At 35.0% G+C, this 22895-nt stretch overlaps 1 protein-coding gene across 1 annotated transcript in view; it reads left to right on the top strand.

Annotated features, from left to right (window-relative positions):
* Positions 1-22895, top strand: part of ND-49 (NADH dehydrogenase (ubiquinone) 49 kDa subunit) — a 61360-nt gene that overhangs the window by 17506 nt on the left and 20959 nt on the right. Inside the window, exons 2-4 of the mRNA XM_089093062.1 lie at positions 10603-10840; positions 14595-14796; positions 20691-20878. Of these exons, the coding sequence (XP_088949188.1) occupies positions 10603-10840; positions 14595-14796; positions 20691-20878 (628 nt within the window). The remainder of the gene's footprint in view (positions 1-10602; positions 10841-14594; positions 14797-20690; positions 20879-22895) is intronic.

Genomic DNA, 22895 nt, shown 5'->3' with positions numbered 1-22895 from the left:
TCCTGAACTTTAAACTGCGTGGAACAAAATGGCTATCTCAAAATTTTGATTGGATATGCCTGGGGAAATGGTGGGCGTGGAAAGGGTGTTAGTTGCATTCCAATCACTTTTGACTATTAAACAGGGCACTAGCCGTTTCAATTTCAAATCGAATGAACCCTTTTTGAAGTTTCTACGACAACGCGTTCTATAAAAACCTTATATGCCCCCAGGGCATAACTTTCAACCCTTGCCGTGAGGGTTGTGGGGGAGTATTCTCCTCAAAAAGATATTTTCTATCTGGAAATCAACTACGCTGAACAAAATGACCATCACAAAATTTTGATTGGATGTATTTGAAGGACTGATGGGCGTGGGGGGGGGGCTAGTTTCCCTCCAATCACTTTCGACTATTAAAAAGGGCACTAGCCCTTTGAATTTCCAATCGAATGAGCATTTTTTGAAGTTTCTACGACGACGGCTTCTATAAAAACCTTATATGCCTCCAGGGCATAACTTAAAACCTTTGCCCCGAGGGTTGTGGGGGAGTGTCCTCCTCAAAAACATTTTTTCTATCTGGAAATCAACGACGCTGAACAAAATGGCTATCTCAAAATTTTGATTGGATGTGTTTGGGGGACTGAGGGGCGTGGGGGGCTAGTTGCCCTCCAATAACGTTCGACTATTAAAAAGGGCACTAGCCCTTTGAATTTCCAATTGAATGAGCCTTTTTTGAATTTTTTACGACAATGGCTTCTATAAAAATCTTATATGCCTCCAGGGCATAACTTAAAACCCTTGCCCCGAGGGTTGTGGGGGAGTGTCCTCCTCAAAAACATGTTTTCTATTTGGAAAATAACTACGCTGAACAAAATGGCTATCTCAAAATTTTGATTGGATGTGTTTGGGGGAATGATGGGCGGGGGGGGGGGCTAGTTGCCCTCCAATCACTTTCAACTATTAAAAATTGCACTAGCCACTCCAATTTCCAATCGAGTGAGCCCTTTTCGAAGTTTCTACGACAACTCCTTCGATACGAAGTGCCCGGGTAAGGAGAAAGAAGAAGAAAAGTAAATAATACCTTGTGCCCACATCGTTCTTTACTTAGGCAGCGCTATTGCGGTGCCTATGATTACGCAAATTCTCTATGGGTACATACAAATAATAAGTTTTGTCTTTTATACATTTATGTTGACAAAGCATGGATCTTTCTTCACTATTAGTTAAAAAAAACTTTCTGAAAAAATAAGTTTTTCAAAGGAAAGTAAAGGATATTTTAAACTTAAGCTCAGCAGATACAATTACCTTTTAAAATTCAAACTCAAAACGACCAGAAATTACTATTAAAGAATAAATGAAACCCAAAACGAACTTAAATTAAATAAGCAATCATAGCAAAAACATAAAACAAGTAAGGATATAAATGAATAAATAAGTCTAAAGCGAGTAATGCTTAGATTGAATATGAAAATCAACCTTAAAACGAAAAAAAAATATTTTGTTATTGGAATATAAGTAAAACTGAAAACAACCAGAAATTAAATGAACAATCAATGCAAACAAACACACAATAGATATTAATTTAAATTAATAAATAAATCTTAAAACGAATGAAACTTCAATTGAACATGCAAATTAAGCTTGAAAGAAACAAAAATCACCTCAAACAAGAGTTTGGGCATGACCTCCTTCTCTCACTGTAAAAGTCTAAAACCTACTGCGTCATTGACGCTTTACTGAAAACCAATTTTGTGACAAATATTTTCTTTTGTACTTATCTCTGAAAATAAACATTAAAATTATAGTAACATTTTGAACTGATGAGCTTTCAGCAATTAATATCATTATACATCAAATATTCAGTTTAATTTAGAAGCTTTTAAAGTTGTTAAAAGACGAATATAGTTTCCCTACAAACAAGTGATTGGATACTGCCTCCTTTCCTAACTGTAAATAAAAACCAAAAGACTACTGCGTCATTGGCGCTTAACTGCAAACGGATTATATTACAAATACTTTCTTTTCCAGTTCTTACAGCATTGAAAATAAAAATACAATTACAGCGAAATAAATTCTTGAGTTGATGGATCTTTCAACAATTAATATCATTATACATCAAATACTCAATTTGATGTTGTTAATACTTTCCAAGACTGTTCAAGACGCATATAGTTTTCAGTAAAGCGCCAATGACGCAGTAGGTTTTAGACATTTACAGGGAGAGAAGGAGGTCATACCCAAACTCTTGTTTGTGGTGATTTTTATTTGTTTCAAGCTTAATTTGCATATTCAATTTAAGTTTCACTCGTTTTAAGTTCTTTTTAAGTTTCATTTGTACTTCAATAGGAAAATATCTTTTTTTCGTTTTAAGCTTCATCTATATTCATTCTAAGAATTGCTCGCTTCAAGATCTCTTTATTCATTTATATTATTACTTGTATGTTTTTGCTATGATTGCTTATTTAATTTCTGTTCGTTTTGGGTTTCATTTATTCTTTAATAGCAATTTCTGGTCGTTTTTATTTTGAAATTTAAAAGGTATTTGTATCTTCTTAGCTTAATTTTAAAATGGCCTTTAGTTTTCTTTGAAAAACTTATTTTTACGGAAAGTTTTTTTTTAATTAATTTTTGTTCGTTTTTGATTTCAAAAAATTTCAAGTTTTTAAAAATTCCTTATTTCAAAATCAAACTTAAAAAAAAAAATCCAATATTTATCAAAGTATAAATACTGATATCAAAGTAACAATATCAAAGTGAAAAAATGGGTTTGTGTCAAAAATGGGTTTATTATCTGATGTTTGAACTATTTTTAACAAAATTGCTATTTAAAATTTTTATCGGATGGGTTTGGGGAAAAAGGTTTTCGGGGGACTAGATTAAGCTTCGGTCTCTTTTGACTCTTTAAAAATGAACTAGAACTTCCTATTTTCAATCAAATGAGTCCTCTTTGAAGTTTATACGAGTATCCCTTCTATAAAAACCATATAAATCCCCAGAGTATAACTAATAACGCCTGTCCCTGGACTCTGGGAGGTTGTGTCGACCTTGGAGTTTCAATATCTGATGGTTGAACTATTTTTAACAAAATGGTTACCTGAAATTTTTATCGGATGGGTTTATCCATCCGATACGCCCAAAAGCGTGGAGGGTGGGAGGGGCTATTTGCCCTCCGATCTGTTTCACTCTGAGAAAATGAACTACAACTTTTGATTTCTATTCAAATGAACCCTCTCTGAAGTTTATACGAGTATGCCTTCCATAATAACTTCAATATTCAATCAATTCAAATTTCAATATTCAATCAAATGAGCCCTCTCTGAAGTTTATACGAGCATCCCTTTCATACGAACAATATTTGCCTCAGGGCATACCTTACAACGCCTGCCCCCGGGTCCTGGGGGTTTTTGACAACACCTGAGTTTTTGTTATCTGACATTTGAGAAATTTTTTAACTTAATGCCTATCTCAAAATTTTTATTGGATGCATTTGGGGAAAAGGGGCGTGGGGGGCTAGTTGCCCTTCAATATATTTTGACTTGAAAAAAACTTAACTAGAACTTTCAATTTCCAATCAAATGAGCCATCTCTGAAATTTTTACGAGCATCCCTTCAATAAGTACCATATATTCCCCAAGGGCATAACTTACAACAACTACTCTCGGGCCCTAGGGGGCTGTGTTGACCCCTGAGGTTTTGTTATATGGTCTTTGAACTATTTAAAAAAAAGCTATCTCAAAGTTCTTATCGGATGGGTTTGAGGAAAAAAGGGGTGGGGGGGACTAGGTGCCCTCCAATCTCTTTTGACTCTTAAAAAGTGAACTAGAACTTTCAATTTCCAATGAAATGATACCTTATTGAAGTTATTACGGGCATCCCTTCCGTAAGACCCATATATGCCTCCAGGGGATAACTTATAACGCCTGCCTTCGGGCCGTGGGGAGTTGTGTTCTCACCGGATTTTGCCTTATAAAATCTCTGAACCATTTTTAACTAAATATCTTAAAATCTTAAAATTTTTAGTAGGTGCATTTGGAACAATAGGGTTTAGGGGGGTGGGTGGGAAGCTGGTTACCCTCCAATATCTTTTGACGCTTAAAAAGTGAACTAGAACTTTCAATTTCCAATCAAATGAGCTCTTTCTGAAGTTTCTACGACAATGTTGTCTATACAAAACTTTATATGCCCCCAGGGCATAACTTAAATCTCTTTCACTGAGGGCCGTGGGGGAGTTGTCATCCTCAAAGACCTAATTTCCAGAACTTAAAACTACGTTTAATAAAATGGCTGTCTCAAAATTTTGATTGGATGTGTTTGGGGAAAAGGTGAGCGTGAATGGGGGGTTAGTTGCCCTCAAATCACTTTTTACTATTAAAAAGGGCACTAGCCCTTTGAATTTCTAATCGAATGAGCCTTTTTTGAAATTTCTGCGACAACGCCTTCTATAAAAACCTAATTTGCCCCCAAAGCATAACTTAAAACCCTTGCCCTGAGGGTTGTGGGGGATTTTCCTCCTCAAAAACCTTTTTTCTATCTGTAAATCAACTACGCTGAACAAAATGGCTATCTCAAAATTTCGATTGGGTGAGTTTGGGGGAATGAGGGGCGTGGGGGGGGTAGGGTAAAGGCACCGATGATTCGACATTTTTTGTAAAAAACCAGTTTTTCTACTCTAGAAGTCTTAATTTAAAGACTTTCGGTTTGAAAAGGGTTTCAGTATGTAGGAAAAACATCTAGAAATCTAACTTTTTGATGAGAAGTTTGAAGTTTTGTCTGGAAAGGGTACAAAACTCCAATTTTCTGAAATTAGAGCATTTTCACCTACAAATTCAACGAAACAAAAAAAGTTACCTGTTTTTTGGGTTCGACACAAGTCGGAACCCAATTCGACACGCGTCTAAATACTTTGGGAATGCTTGTGGGCAGAACCTGGTGTATTTGACACGTATATTCTTGTTTCTTTGTTTTTCTTCAACTTCATTTAATGTATAAAAGTATAAAAGCCTATGCAAAAAGTAGAAGTAATAAAACTAACAAAATCGTTTCAAGTACGCAGTATTTGGTATAACAAAATTGGTTGAACAAATTTCAATAGACATTATTAAATACAAATAGTTTTTAGTATAACTGATTCAATACAGTAAAATCGTTTCACTAGCATTTTTGAAGGGATAGGGTCTAGGAAAACGGGAGTGGATTTCAAGAAATTTATTTGATTTAGTGGATTTTATTTTCAAATGCAGATTCTTAGTTTCGTCCAAAACGTAGGCCTACGCGTCATTTCGTATAAGATTTTTTATTCAATAAAATTTGTATTTTTTATTCGGATGAAGGATATATAAGTTTATAATCTAAAAAGATCTGGGGGGGGCAACTGCCCCCCCCCCTGCCCCATAGCAAATTACGCCTCTGCATGGTATGTGGCCAAGCGGCAGGTACTCAGATTATGGAAAAATCCAGTGTGTGTAAGTAAAACTTCAAAGTTAAAAAAAAACCTTTTGTTTAAATGTTCTTTCATCTGAAATATTATTAGAAATAATAATCATCAAAATCTCTTGTTGCGCAGAAAGCACCCATAAATTCAACAGCTATGGTGCCTATGGTTTTCGTCAGTGGATCCTGGAATTTCAACACCTATTATTTCTCATCTGTTTTACATGTTCAGTGAAGTTTTGACAACGTCACCTATATTTCGACAGAGCCTGTTGTTGTCTGTCCAAAATTTCGACAATTTTACTACGAGATACTCGCCAAAGAAATAAATCCCTTGATAGAAGCTGATATTTACGCTTGAATGCGGCTGAAGGAACATTTTTAGTCCGCCTGGTATTCCACTACATCGAACAAGAATTTTCGACACTTGGAACCTAGTTTCGACAATGCAATTTCCGTCGCCATTTTCATTTAATTTTATCAAGGAAAAGCTAATGTGGCTACATGTCAGAGAAGATCAGATATATCTCGACACATTGACGCTTATCCCAACTTTTTCTTGCAATAAATAACCAAGTAATGACAGTTTGAACATTACATACCTGAAAAATTGTCGGGAGCTCCTTTCGTGTCGAAAACAGGAAACTGACCAAATTGAATGTTCTTTTCTTATCTGGGTGTACCGGATATAGTGTCCACGTTTCGCACCGTCGAAATATAATGACGGCTCCAAGAGATGGCGCTCTAAGTCACGGCTAAGCGGAGCTATCCCGTTTTGAAGGAAAATTTCGACAGTGGTTCCGAAATTGCACTGTCGAATCATCGGTGCCTTTACCCTAGTTGCCCTCCAATCACTTTCAACTATTAAAAAGGGCACTATTCCTTTGAATTTCCAGTCGAATGAGCCTTTTTTGAAGTTTCTACGACAACGCCTTCTATAAAAACCTTGTATGCCCCCAGGGCATAACTTAATACCCTTGCCCTGAGGGTTGTGGGGGGTGTGTCCTACTCAAAAACATATTTTCTATCTGGAAATCAACTACGCTGAACAAAATGGCTATCTCAAAATTTCGATTTGGTGAGTTTGGGGGAATGATGGGCGTGTGGGGGGGGGGGGGGGGTTAGTTGCCCTCCCATCACTTTCAACTATTAAAAATTCCTTTGAATTTCCAGTCGAATGAGCCTTTTTTGAAGTTTCTACGACAACGCCTTCTATAAAAACCTTGTATGCCCACAGGGCATAACTTAAAACCCTTGCCCTGAGGGTTGTGGAGGAGTGTCCTCCTCAAAAACATATTTTTTATCTGGAAATCAACTACGCTGGAAACAAAATGGCTATCTCAAAATTTTGATTGGATGTATTTGGGGAAATGATGGGCGTGGGGGGCGTGTTGCCCTCCAATCACTTTTGACTATTAAAAAGGGCACTAGAACTCTCAATTTCCAATCGAATGAGCACCCTTTGAAGTTTCTACGACGACCCCTTCCGTATGAAGTGCCTCTGAGAAAAAATAATAATAAATAATAATAAAACATTGGAGCCGTATGGCCTTTACTATAGACAACGCTACAGCGTTGTCTCTGATTCATTACCAGTAATAGTTTGATTGCTGTTTTTTTTTTTTTTAGTAAGCATAGCAATAAACAAATTCTACAACTATATTCCTGACAAATAAAGGAGAATTTGACAGTAATTGACTGGATTGTTGATAAGTTACGAAACCTAGTAGTTTTCTGCTAGCCCCCCCCCCTCAAAATCCTAAAAATGCCTAGAACTAGTTGAAAAAAAATAAAAACTTGTACAAATTGCATAAAAATGAATGAACCGGAGGTGCAATCACAAACAGTGCAAACCCACTTAAAGAAAAAAGATTCAGGATTGCCCAGCCTGTTCAGTTAGATATCTTTTTTACATTTCTCTTTCCATTTTTGTCAAAATCATTAGATTTATCTTCAGCTGTTAAATGCTATTTTTGGCAATTTTGAGTGATTTTAGATGTGTGATACTCTTGTATTGAGTCCATAATCATGGTTAAACCCCGGTGCCGCGTCGATAAGGGAAGACCGGCGGCGGCGGGGCCAAAAATAGTAGCGGCGGCGTGCCACCGACTATTTTTCTGTGCCACCACCAGTGAGATGGCGGCGGCGCGCCGCCAGCTCTATCAATGTTGACCGCAAACATTAATGCTTTCATCAGTTTTTCTCAAATCCCACCTTGAATTTCTAAAAGATTCAGGCCTATTCATGAGTTAAAAACTTCGCAAGTCGCTTGCTGGACGCGGGTCTTCTTCGTTATTCATCAAGAGAAGTAGAAATTTGGTAGAAACTAAATGGCTTTGGCGTTTCAGAACCCTTGCATAATAGTTGAAATAATAGATAATAGATTCGCTGTGGCATTCAATAAGATCCAATGAATCTAATTAAAAGCGAGCATACACAAATCGGATTCAAATCGGATCGGATTTTTATGCTGATTTCAAAGATATAAATTTCATCATGTTTAGATTTGCCCATCAAAAGTTACGAGCCTGCAAATATTTGCCTTATTTTCGAAAAAGGGGGAAAACACCCACTAAAGTCATAGAATCTTCCTGAAAATCAAATCATCAGATTCAGTGCATCAGATAAGCCTATTGTAGAGATTTACAGTTCCTGTATACAAAAATGTGGAATTTTGCATTTTTTTTGCCAGAAGAAAGATTACGGATGCGTTTTTATTTGTTTTTTTTTTCAGGGGTGATCGTATCGACTCAGTGGTCCTAAAATATCGCGAGAGGGCTCATTCGAACGGAAATAAAAATTTCTAACGCCCTTTTTAAGTGACCAAAAAATTTAAGGGCAACTAGACCCCCTTCCACGCTCATTTTTCCCCAAAGTCACCGGATCGAAATTTTGAGATAGCCATTTAATTCAGCATAGTCGAAAAATCTACTAGCTATGTCTTTATGTGTAGAATGACCCGCCACAGTCCCTGGGAAAAGGGCTGCAAGTTGTGAACTTTGCCCATTGTTTACATATAGTATTTGTTATTGGGAAGTATACAGCCATTTTCTGGGGGAGGGGGTTGGGCTTGGGGTGGATTTGTAAGGGGAGAATCTTCTTTGGGAGGAAAATCTCTGATGATTCAGCATTCCTAGGGGAATGTTACACTGGGGGGTTTTGACAGAGCTACTATACGAAATTATTTTTAATTATCTCATATTCTGTTTGACGATTTTTTTTATGTGGAGATGTTCCGGGGGGATTATCCGGTGGCTTTTTCCCGCACGTTTTGTTTTCTTGAAAATAATTTTCGGAAGGGGGTATTTCTGGAGTGCCAAGAAACCGATTATAGATTAAAGTCTTATTCCAATGAAAAAATGCTAAGGAGAATTTTTTAGGGTGAATCTTCCACAAGCAATTTTGCAGAGAGGGGGAGGGATTCTCAGCGAGGAAGGAACTCTCCGGAGCTCCTAGAGGGGGAGGGGTATATTTCATAGAGGGTGAGCCAGATTTAGCGGTATTATTTGAAAAACAAACAGAAATTATGCCATATATGAAGGATTGCCCCCTCTTCAATACCTTATTCTTTACGGTAAAGCTTGACTGTTTACTAAAATTGAAACACAGGGGCTGTGTGTTAACAGCTTTACCGTAAAGAGCAAGATATTAAAAATGGGGCGACCCTTCATATTCGGATTAAATCTGCCAAAATTAATATGCAAATTGTGTTTTAATTTTCATGCAGGATGAGCCAAAATCGAACCTGCATTAGTTGAAAAAGTTCAGAAATTAAATAAAAAACAAGTTTTTTTATTTACTGAAAGTAAGGAGCGACATTAAAAGTTATAACTAACAGCAATTATTCCGTATATGAAAGAGGATGTCCCCTCCTCAACGCCTCACTCTTTACCCTAAAGTTTGACATTTTTTAACCCTCTACTTTTTAAAACAATTAAAAACTTTAGCGTGAAGAGCAAGACGTTGAGGAGGGGATAGGCCCTATCTTATACAGAATAATTGCTGTTTGTTTTAAGTTTTAATGTCGCTCCTTACTTTCAGTTAAAAATCTTGTTTTTTTATTTAATTTCATAAAGACGATACTTTTGTTAACATATGAAGAACCGTGTATATTGCAATTGTATCAGTCTGGTTTATATGCAAAGTAACACAAGAGACGAAAATTAACAAACAAGAGAGTAGTGAAGAATTATGGTATACAAAGTAATATTTGGCAGGGATAGTCACTAGTGATAAATCACTAGGGGTGGCACCGTGATTGGGTGATTTTCGGGGATTCGGGGAATCGAATTTTTTTTCGGGGTGACACATAGATTTTCGGGGAAATCTCTGAAAATTCGGGGATAGTGCAAGCCCTGCTTGATTCACAATCAGGAAAATCGAAATAATTAATCACACGAGAAGGAAAAACTCCGACTTTGCGGTTGACACAATAAAGAATTGCCGGCGGCGTTGCTACGCTTCGGCGGCGGCCAACCGGGCCTCTCGTTGGGGGCTTTCGGTCGGTGCGCCGGCGTGGCGCCGGGGTCTAGTTGCAATGTTACGTGTAACCTAGTAAAGGACAAACCACGCCTCATAGTAACCAAAAATTAAAAAACGCGTTTGGAAAAAAAAACTGGCTTTTAAGAATAAATTTCTAGCTGATTCTTGAATGGCAACCGTTATCTAAATTAGTCTTAAGAGTAGAATGTTATTTCAAAATGAATTTAAGGGAATTTCGGAAAATAACCCGAAACCACTGAAAAATGGCGTTGGGTCGAAACAAAAAATACACTATTGGAATGTCATGGCTAAAAACCCTGTATAGGAAACTTACAGTCCCCTGGCTTGAACAACAAGGGAAATCCGTTTTGCATGGGTTGCATTGATCTGTCCTCTTTTTTTTCCAGAAAAGGTCCAATATATTTTGCGCAAATGTACCTGTAACTAAGGTACATTACAGAAAGAAGAATAGAGAAAAAAAATGATCATTCAGAGTATTGCATAATTTATATTCCTAACAACCATGGCCAGTATCCTGTTACCAAAGGAGAATAGAACAATTCCCTAGAACATTTTTCTATTCCTCAGCTGTGACAATCCATCAAATAATATTCAATTTTCTTTGATATTTTCTTACTTGTTAGTATCACCTTCTTCTGCTTTCCTCTTTGAAACATTAAAATTTTTGTATAATTGCATTGAATTTTTCAGCCAATCAACACGAGGTGCCAAAAGTTGGATCCCAGATGCCGAATTCCTGAAACAGTATGAATCACCTATCATGGTGCCTCCATTTGAGGCTGAAGGCACCAAATGGACCTTACCAATAGAATCAGTGAGGTATGAAGCTCCTGTAGAAAAGAAAGTAGCTAATTTGCAGCTGAACTTTGGCCCTCAGCACCCTGCTGCTCATGGTGTGCTCCGCCTTGTCCTTGAATTAGATGGAGAGGTTTGTAAATATGTTTTGTCAAATATTTAGTGTTTTCAGGAAATCTGATCCCTCTCAGTTTCTATTAAAGTATCTGTTTCTAGTCATAATCAGGATTTTGAAGATGAGAAGAACAAAAGATTGCTTTCCAATTCAGCTTAGTGTATTGGCTAAGCCTGCAAATGAGAGGAGTGGTAGGTGGGACCATCTCCCAAATAAATTATTCAGTGAAAATTATCATGCAAATGATGAAAATTATCATGAAAACGATGGTATCGGAACAGCAATTCAATGGATAGGTTGAACCTTATTGATACGCCCTCTCAAATAAATGGTCTTACTGAAGCTTTATGTGTGAGAACTTCGAATTTTATTTCTGATTATGACTCTCTTTATCATTTTTTTTCATTCTTGAAGTTGGCTAATCAATTTTTTTTGCTTATAGTATTAGAAGTTAATTTGTATTGTTTTTTGTTTCCTTTTATTTTCATTTCTTTTTCCTTGTACTCCACATTGTGGTCTTTGCTTTTCAATGGTATTAAATTATATGTAGGGCATACATGAATATAAAACTTGTAGATTGTGTCCCATACACTTGGTTTAGACTTCTAAGAGGTACATAAATGTATCTTAATAAAAGTATATGTTTAAAGTTTGTATGTTTAAGTATAAAAGTATATGTTTAACCATATGTAAAAGTATCTGTTTAAAATTATATGTTTAACCTTTTTAAATGTCTTTTCTGATGTATGTTTTAAAGCTCTCAAGGCGACAAGTCCTGTTGATGGTAGGATCACAAATTTTCAATAGGATCTTAGTTATAATAACTCGTTTTGTCACATTTTAATGCAGTTTTATTTTGCATCTATCTAAATTTATATTTGAAGTTTTAAAACAGTTCGTGGTAGCGGAACTGTAAGTAAGGAGCAACCCGGCTCAAGAGTAACCAAAACTCTAAAAACGGAATTTTGGTACCAATAGATACATCAAAAGAATCACATTTTTATGCTGATTTCAAATTTATAAGTTCCATCAAAAGTTACATATAAGCCTGTTACATATGCCTGAGTAATTTTGCCTTATTTTCGAAAAAAGGGGGAACAACCCCTAAAAGTTATAGAACCTTAATGAAAATCACACCATCAGATTCAGCGTATCAGAGAACCCTATAGAAGCTTCGAGCTCCAATCTGCAAAAATGTGGAATTTTGTATTTTTTGCCAGAAGAAAGATCACGGATGCATGTTTATTTGTTGTTTTTTTCTCAGGGGTGATCATATTGACCCAGTGGTCCTAGAATATCGTGAAAGGGTTCTCTCATACGCTGAATCTGATGGTGTGATTTTCATTAAAACTCTGACTAATAGGGGTTGTTTCCCCATTTTTTCGAAAATAACGCAAATTTTCTCAGGCGTGTAACTATTGATTGGTAAAACTAAACTTGATGAAACTTATATATTTGAAGTCAACCTAAAAATCTGATTCTTTTGATGTATCTATTGGTATAAAAATTCCTTTTTTTAGAGTTTTGGTTACTATTGAGCCAGGTCACTCCTTACTAACAGTTCGTTACCACAAACTGTTTGATTAAAGAACTAGTTTTTTAGTGTATAGCAGTATCTGATGTTAAGTTCATTAAAAAAAAAAAAAAAAATGATCGATCTTAAGTAGCTATGCATAATTTTCAGTCACTGAGGGATCTTGTTTTGGGGATAGACAGTTATGAGTATCAATTTAAGCTTATGTTTATTTATGGATTTTAGAATGTATTTAGAAAATTCGGAACGGATAACGCACTTGATACATAGGTACGGGTACTGGTGTTAACGCTGCTATGAAGTATTAATATTTGGATTGTAATTATTAATATAAATCTTTATTTAAAAACTATTCGTTCAGGTGATTCATATTGTGGTGCCCCTTTTCTACCCTTAATGTTGCCTTTTTTCATAAAATTAATAATAATCTCACATCCGCTTTACTCAGTGACATAATAAACATTTCATTTAAATTTACTTTAACTTAATGTCACCTATACTAAATTCAAACTTTCAACTGTTTTTTTTTTCAAATGGTAGTAGCCAAATATAATTGATTAAATAGGGCACCCCATCCACCGTGGAAATATTTTAATAATATTTACACAAATTATTTCTTTAAAAACCTTGTTCGCAATCACCTATACAACATCCATCATCCTTCCAACCTTCCCTCACCCCCATATCAAGCCTAAGAGAAGTAGAAACTTGTTTTGTGTCATCCCATCCTAATCTTTACCTACCATTGTAGTTTTCCTTCAAAAATCCCTTCAACCCGGCTCAAGAGTAACCAATTCAACCCAGAGAGTAACCAATTCAAATCCCTTCAACACGGCTCATGAGTAATTCAAAAATTCAACGGTCAAGAGTAACCAATTCAACCCGGAGAGTAACCAATTCAAATCCCTTCAACCCGGCTCAAGAGTAATTCAAAAATAAATTACTGAATTCTTTCTTATACTCTTTTCGCTACTTAAAGTTCAAAATGCTAATGATGACAAAAATAATTAAATAGGGATAAAAACTGAAAATTACTGTGCTCTTCTGTGGAATGGAGGTTCTTTGTGATTAATTCAACTGTTTGTGCTTCATTGTGGTGCTAATAAAGTCTGCTCTTTCACCTTAGTCTTATACTGACACATCACGGAGCTGTATGCTCTAGTAGAAAGATGCATTCTTTATTGAAATTAGAACAAACCAATGATTTGTCTTCTGAATAATTAGAAAGTAGGAATTTTTAGCAAGTTAATAATAGAGCAATTAATAATTGGCTGTTAATAATTAAGCAAGTTAATAATTGAACTTTTTAAATGCAAAATTCATAAATTAATAATTGAAATCATTAAGCAAGTTAATAATTGAACAATTAATACAAAGTTGAGCAATTAATAATTGGAATTTGAGCAAGACCTGGCTCAAAATTCCATCTCAGGAGCATTACTATAAACGATAAAGTCATCTAAAAATAACTTGGAAATGCCACAACTGTATTTTCATTTGTATGGTATATCTTGTATGGTATATGGTGTATCTTGAAACTGGTAGTGGAATATTCACAGAAGAATCAAGTTTTGCTCTCTGTTTTGAGATGTATACTGGAGAGCGGCTTCAGGACACCCCCTTTTCCTTTCCAAAATCTCAAGATTTTTCAAAAGCTTATCACTCCCGCCCCTCCCTCTGAAATAACTTATCATTTGCTCTTTTGTTTTACTTTTTATGTACTCAGTTCAATTTTTTTTAGCTTTAGTGAATCACTACTGAAAAGTGCAGCGCACATTATTAATGGGCATACAGGAAACCGTTATTTCCCTTTTCATTAAGATCAGATTTATTAATAAAAGAAAAATGCAATATCAATTACCACGTCACAAGGCTCTGTGTCCGGGAAGTCTTCTAGTACTAAGGTCTTCTTTGCCAATTGACTGTTAGTTTTTGTTCCTTTTTTTTTTTTTTTTAACCCACTTGCGTATTTGTCGTACTCGTTTATTTAAATAGCCCTCGTAGCACTAAAAAATGAACTGTAAGTTATGCTACTTTTTAATCAAAAGAGAACTAGAAGAAGAGAGAAAAAAGTTCATGTTAATACGCTTACAAAATTATAATTAACGCTTTTATTTTTCTGTCTAATGTTGACAATGAAGTCTAATGAATTTTATTTCATTATTAGATGAATTGTATTTAATTTCATATAATGAATTTTATTTCATTATTTTATTTCATTATTATTGATTCATTCAGACTGTCCTTCGAGCTGATCCTCACATTGGTTTACTTCATCGAGGAACTGAGAAGCTGATTGAATATAAAACTTACATGCAAGCTCTACCCTATTTCGATCGACTTGACTACGTGTCTATGATGTGCAATGAACAATGCTACTCCTTAGCTGTTGAAAAACTGCTCAATCTAGAGGTGCCGCTCCGGGCCAAATATATTAGAAGTAAGTTGGATACCTCTTTTTATTTACATTGAAAGGCCCACTGACGATTTACTACTACTACTGACAATTCACTGCAACACAGCTACGCACGCTGGTCCTCTATCCAAATCGATTTAAAGGCTCCTTCTTAACACCCTCCCAAGGAGTTTCCATGTCCCTTAAGTCATTTAACGTCCAATAACGATCTTTGGCGATCTGTCATCTTTCATCCGCAGCACGTGCCCTAGCCACCTCAACCTTTCTCTCGTCGTAGCCCTGACGATTTGGGTCTTTATATGGTGGGAATGTTAGTTGTGAAATTTGTATCCCAACACGTATTCTAAGTTTTAATGAATATTTTGTTGAAGTACCAAGGAAATCAAAATAAAACATCCCCCCTGGAACCACCTTAAGTCTATTTAGGCCTGAAACTTCAAAATATTTAGGGCAGTAGCACATTTTTATCAAAAACTAGGTAGTTCAGTTTGACAACACTGTCCGTCCGCCAAAATTCGAACATTAACAAACTGTGGATTCTCCAAGATATCCTTCAATGCTTTCCTTCAAAGGAAAAGCTTTCCTTTAAGAACGTGAAGCTTTCTTTCAAAGGAAAGCTACACGTTCTTAAGCCGTTAAGTTCCGTATGTTTTAGCTTCTTTTTTTATTACTTTTCACGCACGTTTCTTTTATTTAAGTTGGAGCCAGCTGCTATCGACAAATGTTTAACTGTATATGAAGATCTTTCATTAGAAATTGAATTCCCGATTTATGCTAGTTTAGTAAGATATATATATAGTTGTGCAAGTTTCCAGGTAACATAATTAAAAAATCACACTTGGGAATCAACATTCCCAATAGAATATTTTTTGTAGGGTGAAATATGTTATTGTGCACTGTGTGCTTTATATATCTATAATTCTTCGCAGGAGTTATTGGAGTCAATTACTCAGAAATATAAGCTATTTTGATATCTGTTTGATTATATATTGTAGCAACTAAAACGGCTTATAGTTTGCACATGTTTATCGTGCATTTTATTAGCATATTCACATGCATAGTAGCAATAATCATGCATATTTTCACTCCTTTGATATTATTACATTACATCTGTGAATTTGGTCACTTGAAAATGGTATGGAGAGATGGAGGTCTCTCCAATAGAAAGAGAATTGCATAAAAGCTTCATAACTTTGATATTTTATTTTTATTATACAGAATAGTATATTTTTATTATGTTATTTTTGATTGATTAAAAGTTAAAATATATAGGTATAAAGAGATATTTACATATGCAGCATCAATTAATATCTCACTGCCTTAATATTATCAGTTTCCCACTATAGAAAGGTCTAAAATGTCTTCAGTAAACTAATCTATTAAAATCTCACTATGACCTCTCATAGAAGGTTATTTAGGGCTTTGTTCTGTGTTTCACTTTCTTAGTTTAGAGAACTTACCAGTTCCAGGCTTAGAGAAGCACCTATGATAAGTTCAAACAGTCATTTAGTCTGTATAATCGGCCATGGAGAATTATTTTAGTGTTCAGACCAGAGAGCATAGGAAACTTATAAGGGCTGGAATTGACGCTAGTGTCTACAAAAGAAAAATTATCGGCACCATCTAATTTTTGGCAATTTCATTTAATCCCACGCTTTGTGACGTTAAGCTTTATAAATCGTCCATTCAAATTAAAGCCTGTGGTGATTACTTAAAGCCAGTGGTAATTAATTTTTTAATTAATTAATGAGAGGTAATTAATTAAAGCCAGAGGTAATTAATTAAAGCCAGCGGTAATTAATTAAAGCCAGTGGTGAATTAGTATGGGGTAGGTGCATAAGAAACATTGCGCATTTGAGAAAAAGTACCTACCCTCTGTGTTTCAGCAATATTTGTTCAAGAAAAGCATGCTAAATAATTTATTCATTACACGTTATATTATTTGTTCATTTTTATCATATTCTAATATATTAAACTAATTATTTATATGGAAAACCAGGACAAAAATGAAAAATTATCCCTTTCAAACAGTTCGTGGTAACGAACTGTAAGTAAGGAGCGACCCGGCTCAATGGTAACCGAAACTGTAGAAAACGGAATTTTGATACCAATAGATACATCTAAAGAATCAGATTTAATGTTGATTTCAGGTACATAAGCTTCATCATATTTAGTCCTATATGTAAATAGTTGTGAGTCTGAGAACGTATGGCTGATTTTCGAAAAAACGGAGAAACGCCCTATAAAAGTAATAGAATCCTAAGAAAAATAACATTATCATATACAGCTTATCAGAAAACGCTTATGCGGAGGTTTCAAGTTCCTATCTACAAAAATGTGGAATTTTGCATTTTTTGCTAGAAGAAAGATCACGATACGTGTTTATTTGTTTGTTTTTTTTCCCCAGGGGTGATCGTATCGACCCAGTGGTCCTAGAATTTCGTGAGAAGGCTCATTCGAAGTGAAATTAAAAGTTCTAGGGTCCATTTTAATTGACCAAAAACATTGAAGGGCAACTAGGCCCCCTCCAGCGCTCATTTTTTCCCAAAGTCACCCAATCAAATTTTTGAGATAGCTATTTTGTTTAGAATGGTCGACAATATGATAACTATGTCTTTTAGGATGACTTAATCCCCCTAAATCCCAGGGGGGAGGGCTGAAAGTTATGAGCTTTACCCAATGTTAACATATAGTATTGGTTATTGGGAAGTATACAGACGTTTTCAGAGGGGTTTTTTTCTGGTAGTGGGGGGGAGTAGGTTAGGGGTTATGTGGGAGGATCTTATCATGAAGGAAGTTTTCATGGGAGCAGGGACATTGCTATGAAGGGGGTGCCGGATTTCCAAGCATTATTTAAAAAAAGATCAGAAATTATATATAAAAAAACAAGTTTTTTAACTCAAAGTAAGGAGCAATATCAAAACTTAAAACGACAGAAAACATAACGTATATGATTGGGTTCATCCCCTTGTCAATACCTCGCTCTTTAAGCCAAAGATTATTTAGTAATTTCATAAGAGCTATTTATTCTAATTAACGGCATTTGTGATTAAGGGGTCATTTTTAAAGAATTGGAACAAAATTCGAACTTTAGCTTAAAGAGCAAGGTATTGAGTAGGGGGCGAACCCTCTAATATACGTATTAAAAATATAAGAATATAGAGGTTCGTTACGTAAGTTAATTTTTAAGTTACGTATATTTATTACTAATAAAAACGTTCGTAAATAAAATTAAACAGGTTACGAGAAAGCCATTTAACCAAATAAAAGTAAAATTAATATTCAATTTTTTTAATTATTCATGTACGGTGAGCCAAAATCAAAACCTGTATTAATTCAAAAACATTCAAAAATTAAATAAAAAAAGCAATTTTTTTTTAACTGAATGTAAGGAACGACGTTAAAATTTAAAACGAACAGAAATTATTCCGTATATGAAAGGGGCTGTTCCCTCCTCAACGCCTCGCTCTGCACGCTAAAGTTTGACTCTGTCTCACAACTCTATTTTTTAAAACAAAAAAAACTTTAGCGTAAAGAGCGAGGTGTTGAGGAGGGGAAAGCCCCTTTCATATACGGAATAATTTCTGTTAGTTTTAAGTTTTAATGTCGCTCCTTACTTTCAGTTAAAAAAAACTTGTTTTTTTTTTAGTTAATTCATTTTGCAAACTTACTTGAGAAACATTCAACAAAATGTCACTTATGCTAAATTAGCCCTTGAGACGTGAAATTGGAGTTCATGAAAAGTGAATTTTCAGGTCAATTTTTTTTTTCGGGAGTGGGGGGGGGGGGCTTAAAATTAACTTTTGTGTCAAGGGAGGATGTTTCCTCCCCCTCCCCTTCTTTTTACAGCTATGGTTAATCAATTTTTGTGTTTTTTGTTCATTTATAATATTCATATATTGTATCATCTATTTATTATGTGTTATGTCATTTATCTGTTTGTATTATGTTCACATAATATACTGTAGTAATCGTTATACAATTGTATTACAGCATAGACGGAATATAGTGTATTATACATTTATAAGGGAAAATGGAATGAATAGACTCTAGCTGTTTAATGATCTCCTGTTTTACTTAGATAGGGCACTAGAAAATGCAATTATCGTCACTATTTGCCCTTGCCCTATATTTTGTAAACAGTGATTCTAGATGATGATCCGTTAAAAAAAGAATAGAAAAGGAACAAACAAATAAAACCGTATCCCTCCTCAGAAAAAATGCAAAATTTCTATTTCTTGTAGATAGGGACTTGAAACCTCGGCAATAGGCACAGATATGCTTAATTTGATGGTGTAAACTCAGGTATTGAATTAAAATCAACTTGGTGGAATGGGATGAAAAATTTGAGAGCCGTGCCAAATTGGAGTAAAGCCAAGAAAAATATTCTAAGTTGGTGAGAGGCAAGTTGGCATAACCTTTTTTCAGAGTTGTATAAAAATGATGTCAGGTCACTTGATGATAGTCTATCATCCATCCATCCTAGGGGAGCAAATCACAATCAATAAATAAATAAAACCCAAAACGAACAGAAATTACAATTGTCAACCTCAAAACAAGCAGAAATCAACTTAATTTGGCTGACAACCCCCATGCCTTCTCAAGAACATAACATAGTTTGCACTAACTATAGGGAGTCTATAGTTAGGATGATGAAAATGTTATATTGGATCAATTTACTGTTTTAAATTTCAGAGATATAAAGGAGGAGAAAATAGAGGAAGAGAAGTTTTTGCGTGGTTGTAGTTGGTTGAAGTTTGTAATTTTCTTCAATGTATTTTTTAATAGGAGAAAAATGAAGATGAGGGGTAATCGGGAAAAAGGGGCAAAAATGGAAAAAAAGGAAAGGGGAAAAAAGAAAATATAGGATAAAAATACATAAAACGATAATGAAGGCTAATAATCCTTATTAAAAACTTTGATCATGTTAAATATTTATAGTAGCAGAGTGTGTTTTCATCAATATTGTTTGGATAACAAATTTAAAAAATAAATGTTTTTAAATTAGTGTAGGTGACATTAAAGTTTTGAAATTATGTGAAAAATATTATTATGTCACCGAGAGGAGAGGATTAAAAAAAAGGAACATAATTTGCACTTTACGGAAGACAAAATTCTTTTTTAATGTTTTAACTTTAATAAACCGAAAATTATTAAGACCAAGGAATAAATATCAATATAAATATATTAAACTGACAATTCACATTCACTTGTTTTTGTTTTCAGTGAAGTGCGAATTATGTTCTGGTCTTGAGAAGGCATGGGGGCTATCAGCCCTACTCGTGGTAATTTCTGCTCGTTTTGAGTTAGACTTAGTTATTTCTTGTAATTTTTGGTCGTTTTGGGTTTCATTCAGTTCTGGTCTTGAGAAGGCATGGGGGTTATCAGCCCTATTCATGTTAATTTCTGCTCGTTTTGAGTTTGACCTAGTTATTTCGTGTAGGTTCTTTTTGTTTTGTGTTTCATTTATTTGCTAATGGTGATTTATGGTAGTTTTACATTCGGAAGATTATTTGAATTTATTACTGCTAATTTTTGGTTTAACGGAGCTCTTTACTTTTCTTTGAAAAACTTATTTTGTGGAAAAAGTTTTTTAAATTGATCACCATAAAAAAACAACTCTTTTTATGTACCTAATGTTATGAACACTCGTTTTTTGTAAACTTTTGGTTAGAGTTTGGCTTTGACAGTTCGTTATGCGACCTGTTTGGAAGATGCTTGAAATCACCGTTTGTTAGATGTTAGAACATCTCTACTGGTTCAGTACTGATGAATGATTATAGATTGCAATGTTTTTGTTTTTCAATTCTTTTGATTCCTTTTTACTGTCTGTGAAGTTAATGCTGAACTAATTGAAATATTATCTAGGCGTTTTAAGCGTTGTTTACTTTATTTATATTTTACGAATTTCTTTTCAGCAATGTTCGCCGAAATAACTCGCATTCTAAATCACTTGATGCAAGTTGGCACCCATGCTTTGGACATTGGAGCTTTGACTCCATTCTTTTGGCTCTTTGAAGAGCGAGAGAAAATGATGGAGTTTTATGAGCGAGTCTCTGGTGCTAGGATGCATGCTGCTTATGTTCGACCTGGTGGAGTATATCTAGTAAGACTAACTCATTCTATCTTTAGTTTTCTTATTGTAGTTTCTTAAATTTGTTGTCTTTGTACTTTTTTTTGTCTAATAAGTGGCCTAATAAAAGAAGTGAATATTGACTGTTGTATTAAAAATGTAAATTCTTTCTCATAAGACTTGCTTACTTGTGGTATACCTCTATTTTTATACCCTGGTATATTTTGGAATGCTCAATCTTTATATAATTTTAATAAATTGAATTTTTGAAGAAGTTTTTTTTTAGTTATTATTAAGAAAAGAGTAGGTGACATTATATAAATTATGAGATATTTTTAAAGAAAATTTGAAGGTCACTGAGAGGAGAGGTATTTAAAAAAAAAAGAAAAAAAAAAACTTGCTTGTATTTGAGACGAGGCATAGGATGTTCAGTCCAACGCGGTACCAGGAACGTGCCGGGCCACAGTCTTACACTCTTTTCGGTCTAATGTTTGGTGTCAATGCTTTCCAGCCATGGCTATTCCCGTTTGCATCCGTGCTCCTGGAATCCATACAATGGTTCAGGCTCTTTTTTCCTTGTGGCATGCCGGGATTTAAATTGGCTTCCTTGCTTTTTCTTCCCCTGGAAAAGGGGCTTAAATTCGAGGGACTGGCGGATCAGGTTCTCGGTTGTGAGCCGTATAACGTGCTCAAACCATCTGATCCTTCTACTTCTGATGATTGCGGATAATGAATGCTTCTTATTACACATTTGTATAAGGTAGTCGTTGTTTGCTCTTTGTTTAAGATTTTCGTGACAAATAACTCTTAGACGCTTCTGGTGAAGGAAGTCGAGTGAGCGTTCTTCTGCTGCCTTTAGTGGCCAGGTTTAGCACCCATGCAGCACAGAGGAGTGAATAGGTGGACCAATGACTTTCGTTGCTGGTCGAAAGTACTCAATGCCATACTTGTTGAAGCCTTGATTTCGTTTGAGGCCCCGCCCTTAATATTAATCAGTGACCCAAAGGAACGGAATTCTCCCTCTTGTTCAAGCTGTTGTCTATCTAAGGTGACTGACGAATTTATATTCGTTGACAGGTTCTTGGTTTTGTGGACGCTGATGGCCAGGCCTTTCGGACTAGCACTGTTTGCCACTCTGCAATATGTCCATGGCTTGGGCCGTTGATTCATTGAGGATTGTACCGTCGTCTACATATTCAATATTTTCTTCTTTCTCATCGCTGGTTAGCTCGATTTCGTCTTCTGATCTTATTGAATTTTTGAAGATCCAATCATTTATGTAGTTGATGAGGATCGATGAAGCTGAGCATCCTTGCTGCACGTCGTAGGTGATTACGAAGAGCTCTGTGAGTTCTCCGTGCGTGTTATTTTTTATTAATGCCTTTAATAGAATGTCCTACGACTAGGATTGTAAAAGACAGCACCATTTAGCTTGCGATTTTTTTTTTTATCAAAGACTACGGAAGTTTCTTTGAAATAGATGATTCTGATTCTGACTTTATCTGCCATTTCTGGTGTACACTATTGTAAAGTGTTTGATGGTGGTAAATTATATAGTTGTTCCATTTCATGGCGTAATTTGACAGTATACGCTTTTCTGATTTTAAAGATCCTTCAGAATATCCACAATAAATTTTGTGAAGATATACAAATATCTCCAGAGGATAAAAATTAAAAATGGATACTCTAATTATAGGACTTGGTTTTGGATACATTTAAATATTCAGTTTTAATTATTGCATCATAGTAATTAAATGTACTTGTCTTTATGCATGTCGTTGAAAGTGACTCTAGTTCCAATTTTGGCTAATTGAACTCAATTGTTAATCAAATTTAAATTTGTCACTAGTAAGAATGAAAAACTTCTTCCTAAGTTAGATTAATTTTTTTTTTGATTTGGAAAAGCGTCAAATGCCATTTTTTAACATGTACTATTCTTTTATACCAGTTATCTATAATAATGATTATTTATTTACAACTACATCATACGAAAATATATGACACTCTTTGAATGTTGAACAGCAAATATATTCTTATGTGTTTTTTTTAT

The sequence above is a fragment of the Artemia sp. Qi Xiang Cuo genome, chromosome 8, assembly GCF_049724085.1.
Source record: "Artemia sp. Qi Xiang Cuo chromosome 8, ASM4972408v1, whole genome shotgun sequence".
Taxonomy (NCBI): Eukaryota; Metazoa; Arthropoda; class Branchiopoda; order Anostraca; family Artemiidae; genus Artemia; species Artemia sp. Qi Xiang Cuo.
This window is presented reverse-complemented; position numbering and strand designations above follow the sequence as displayed.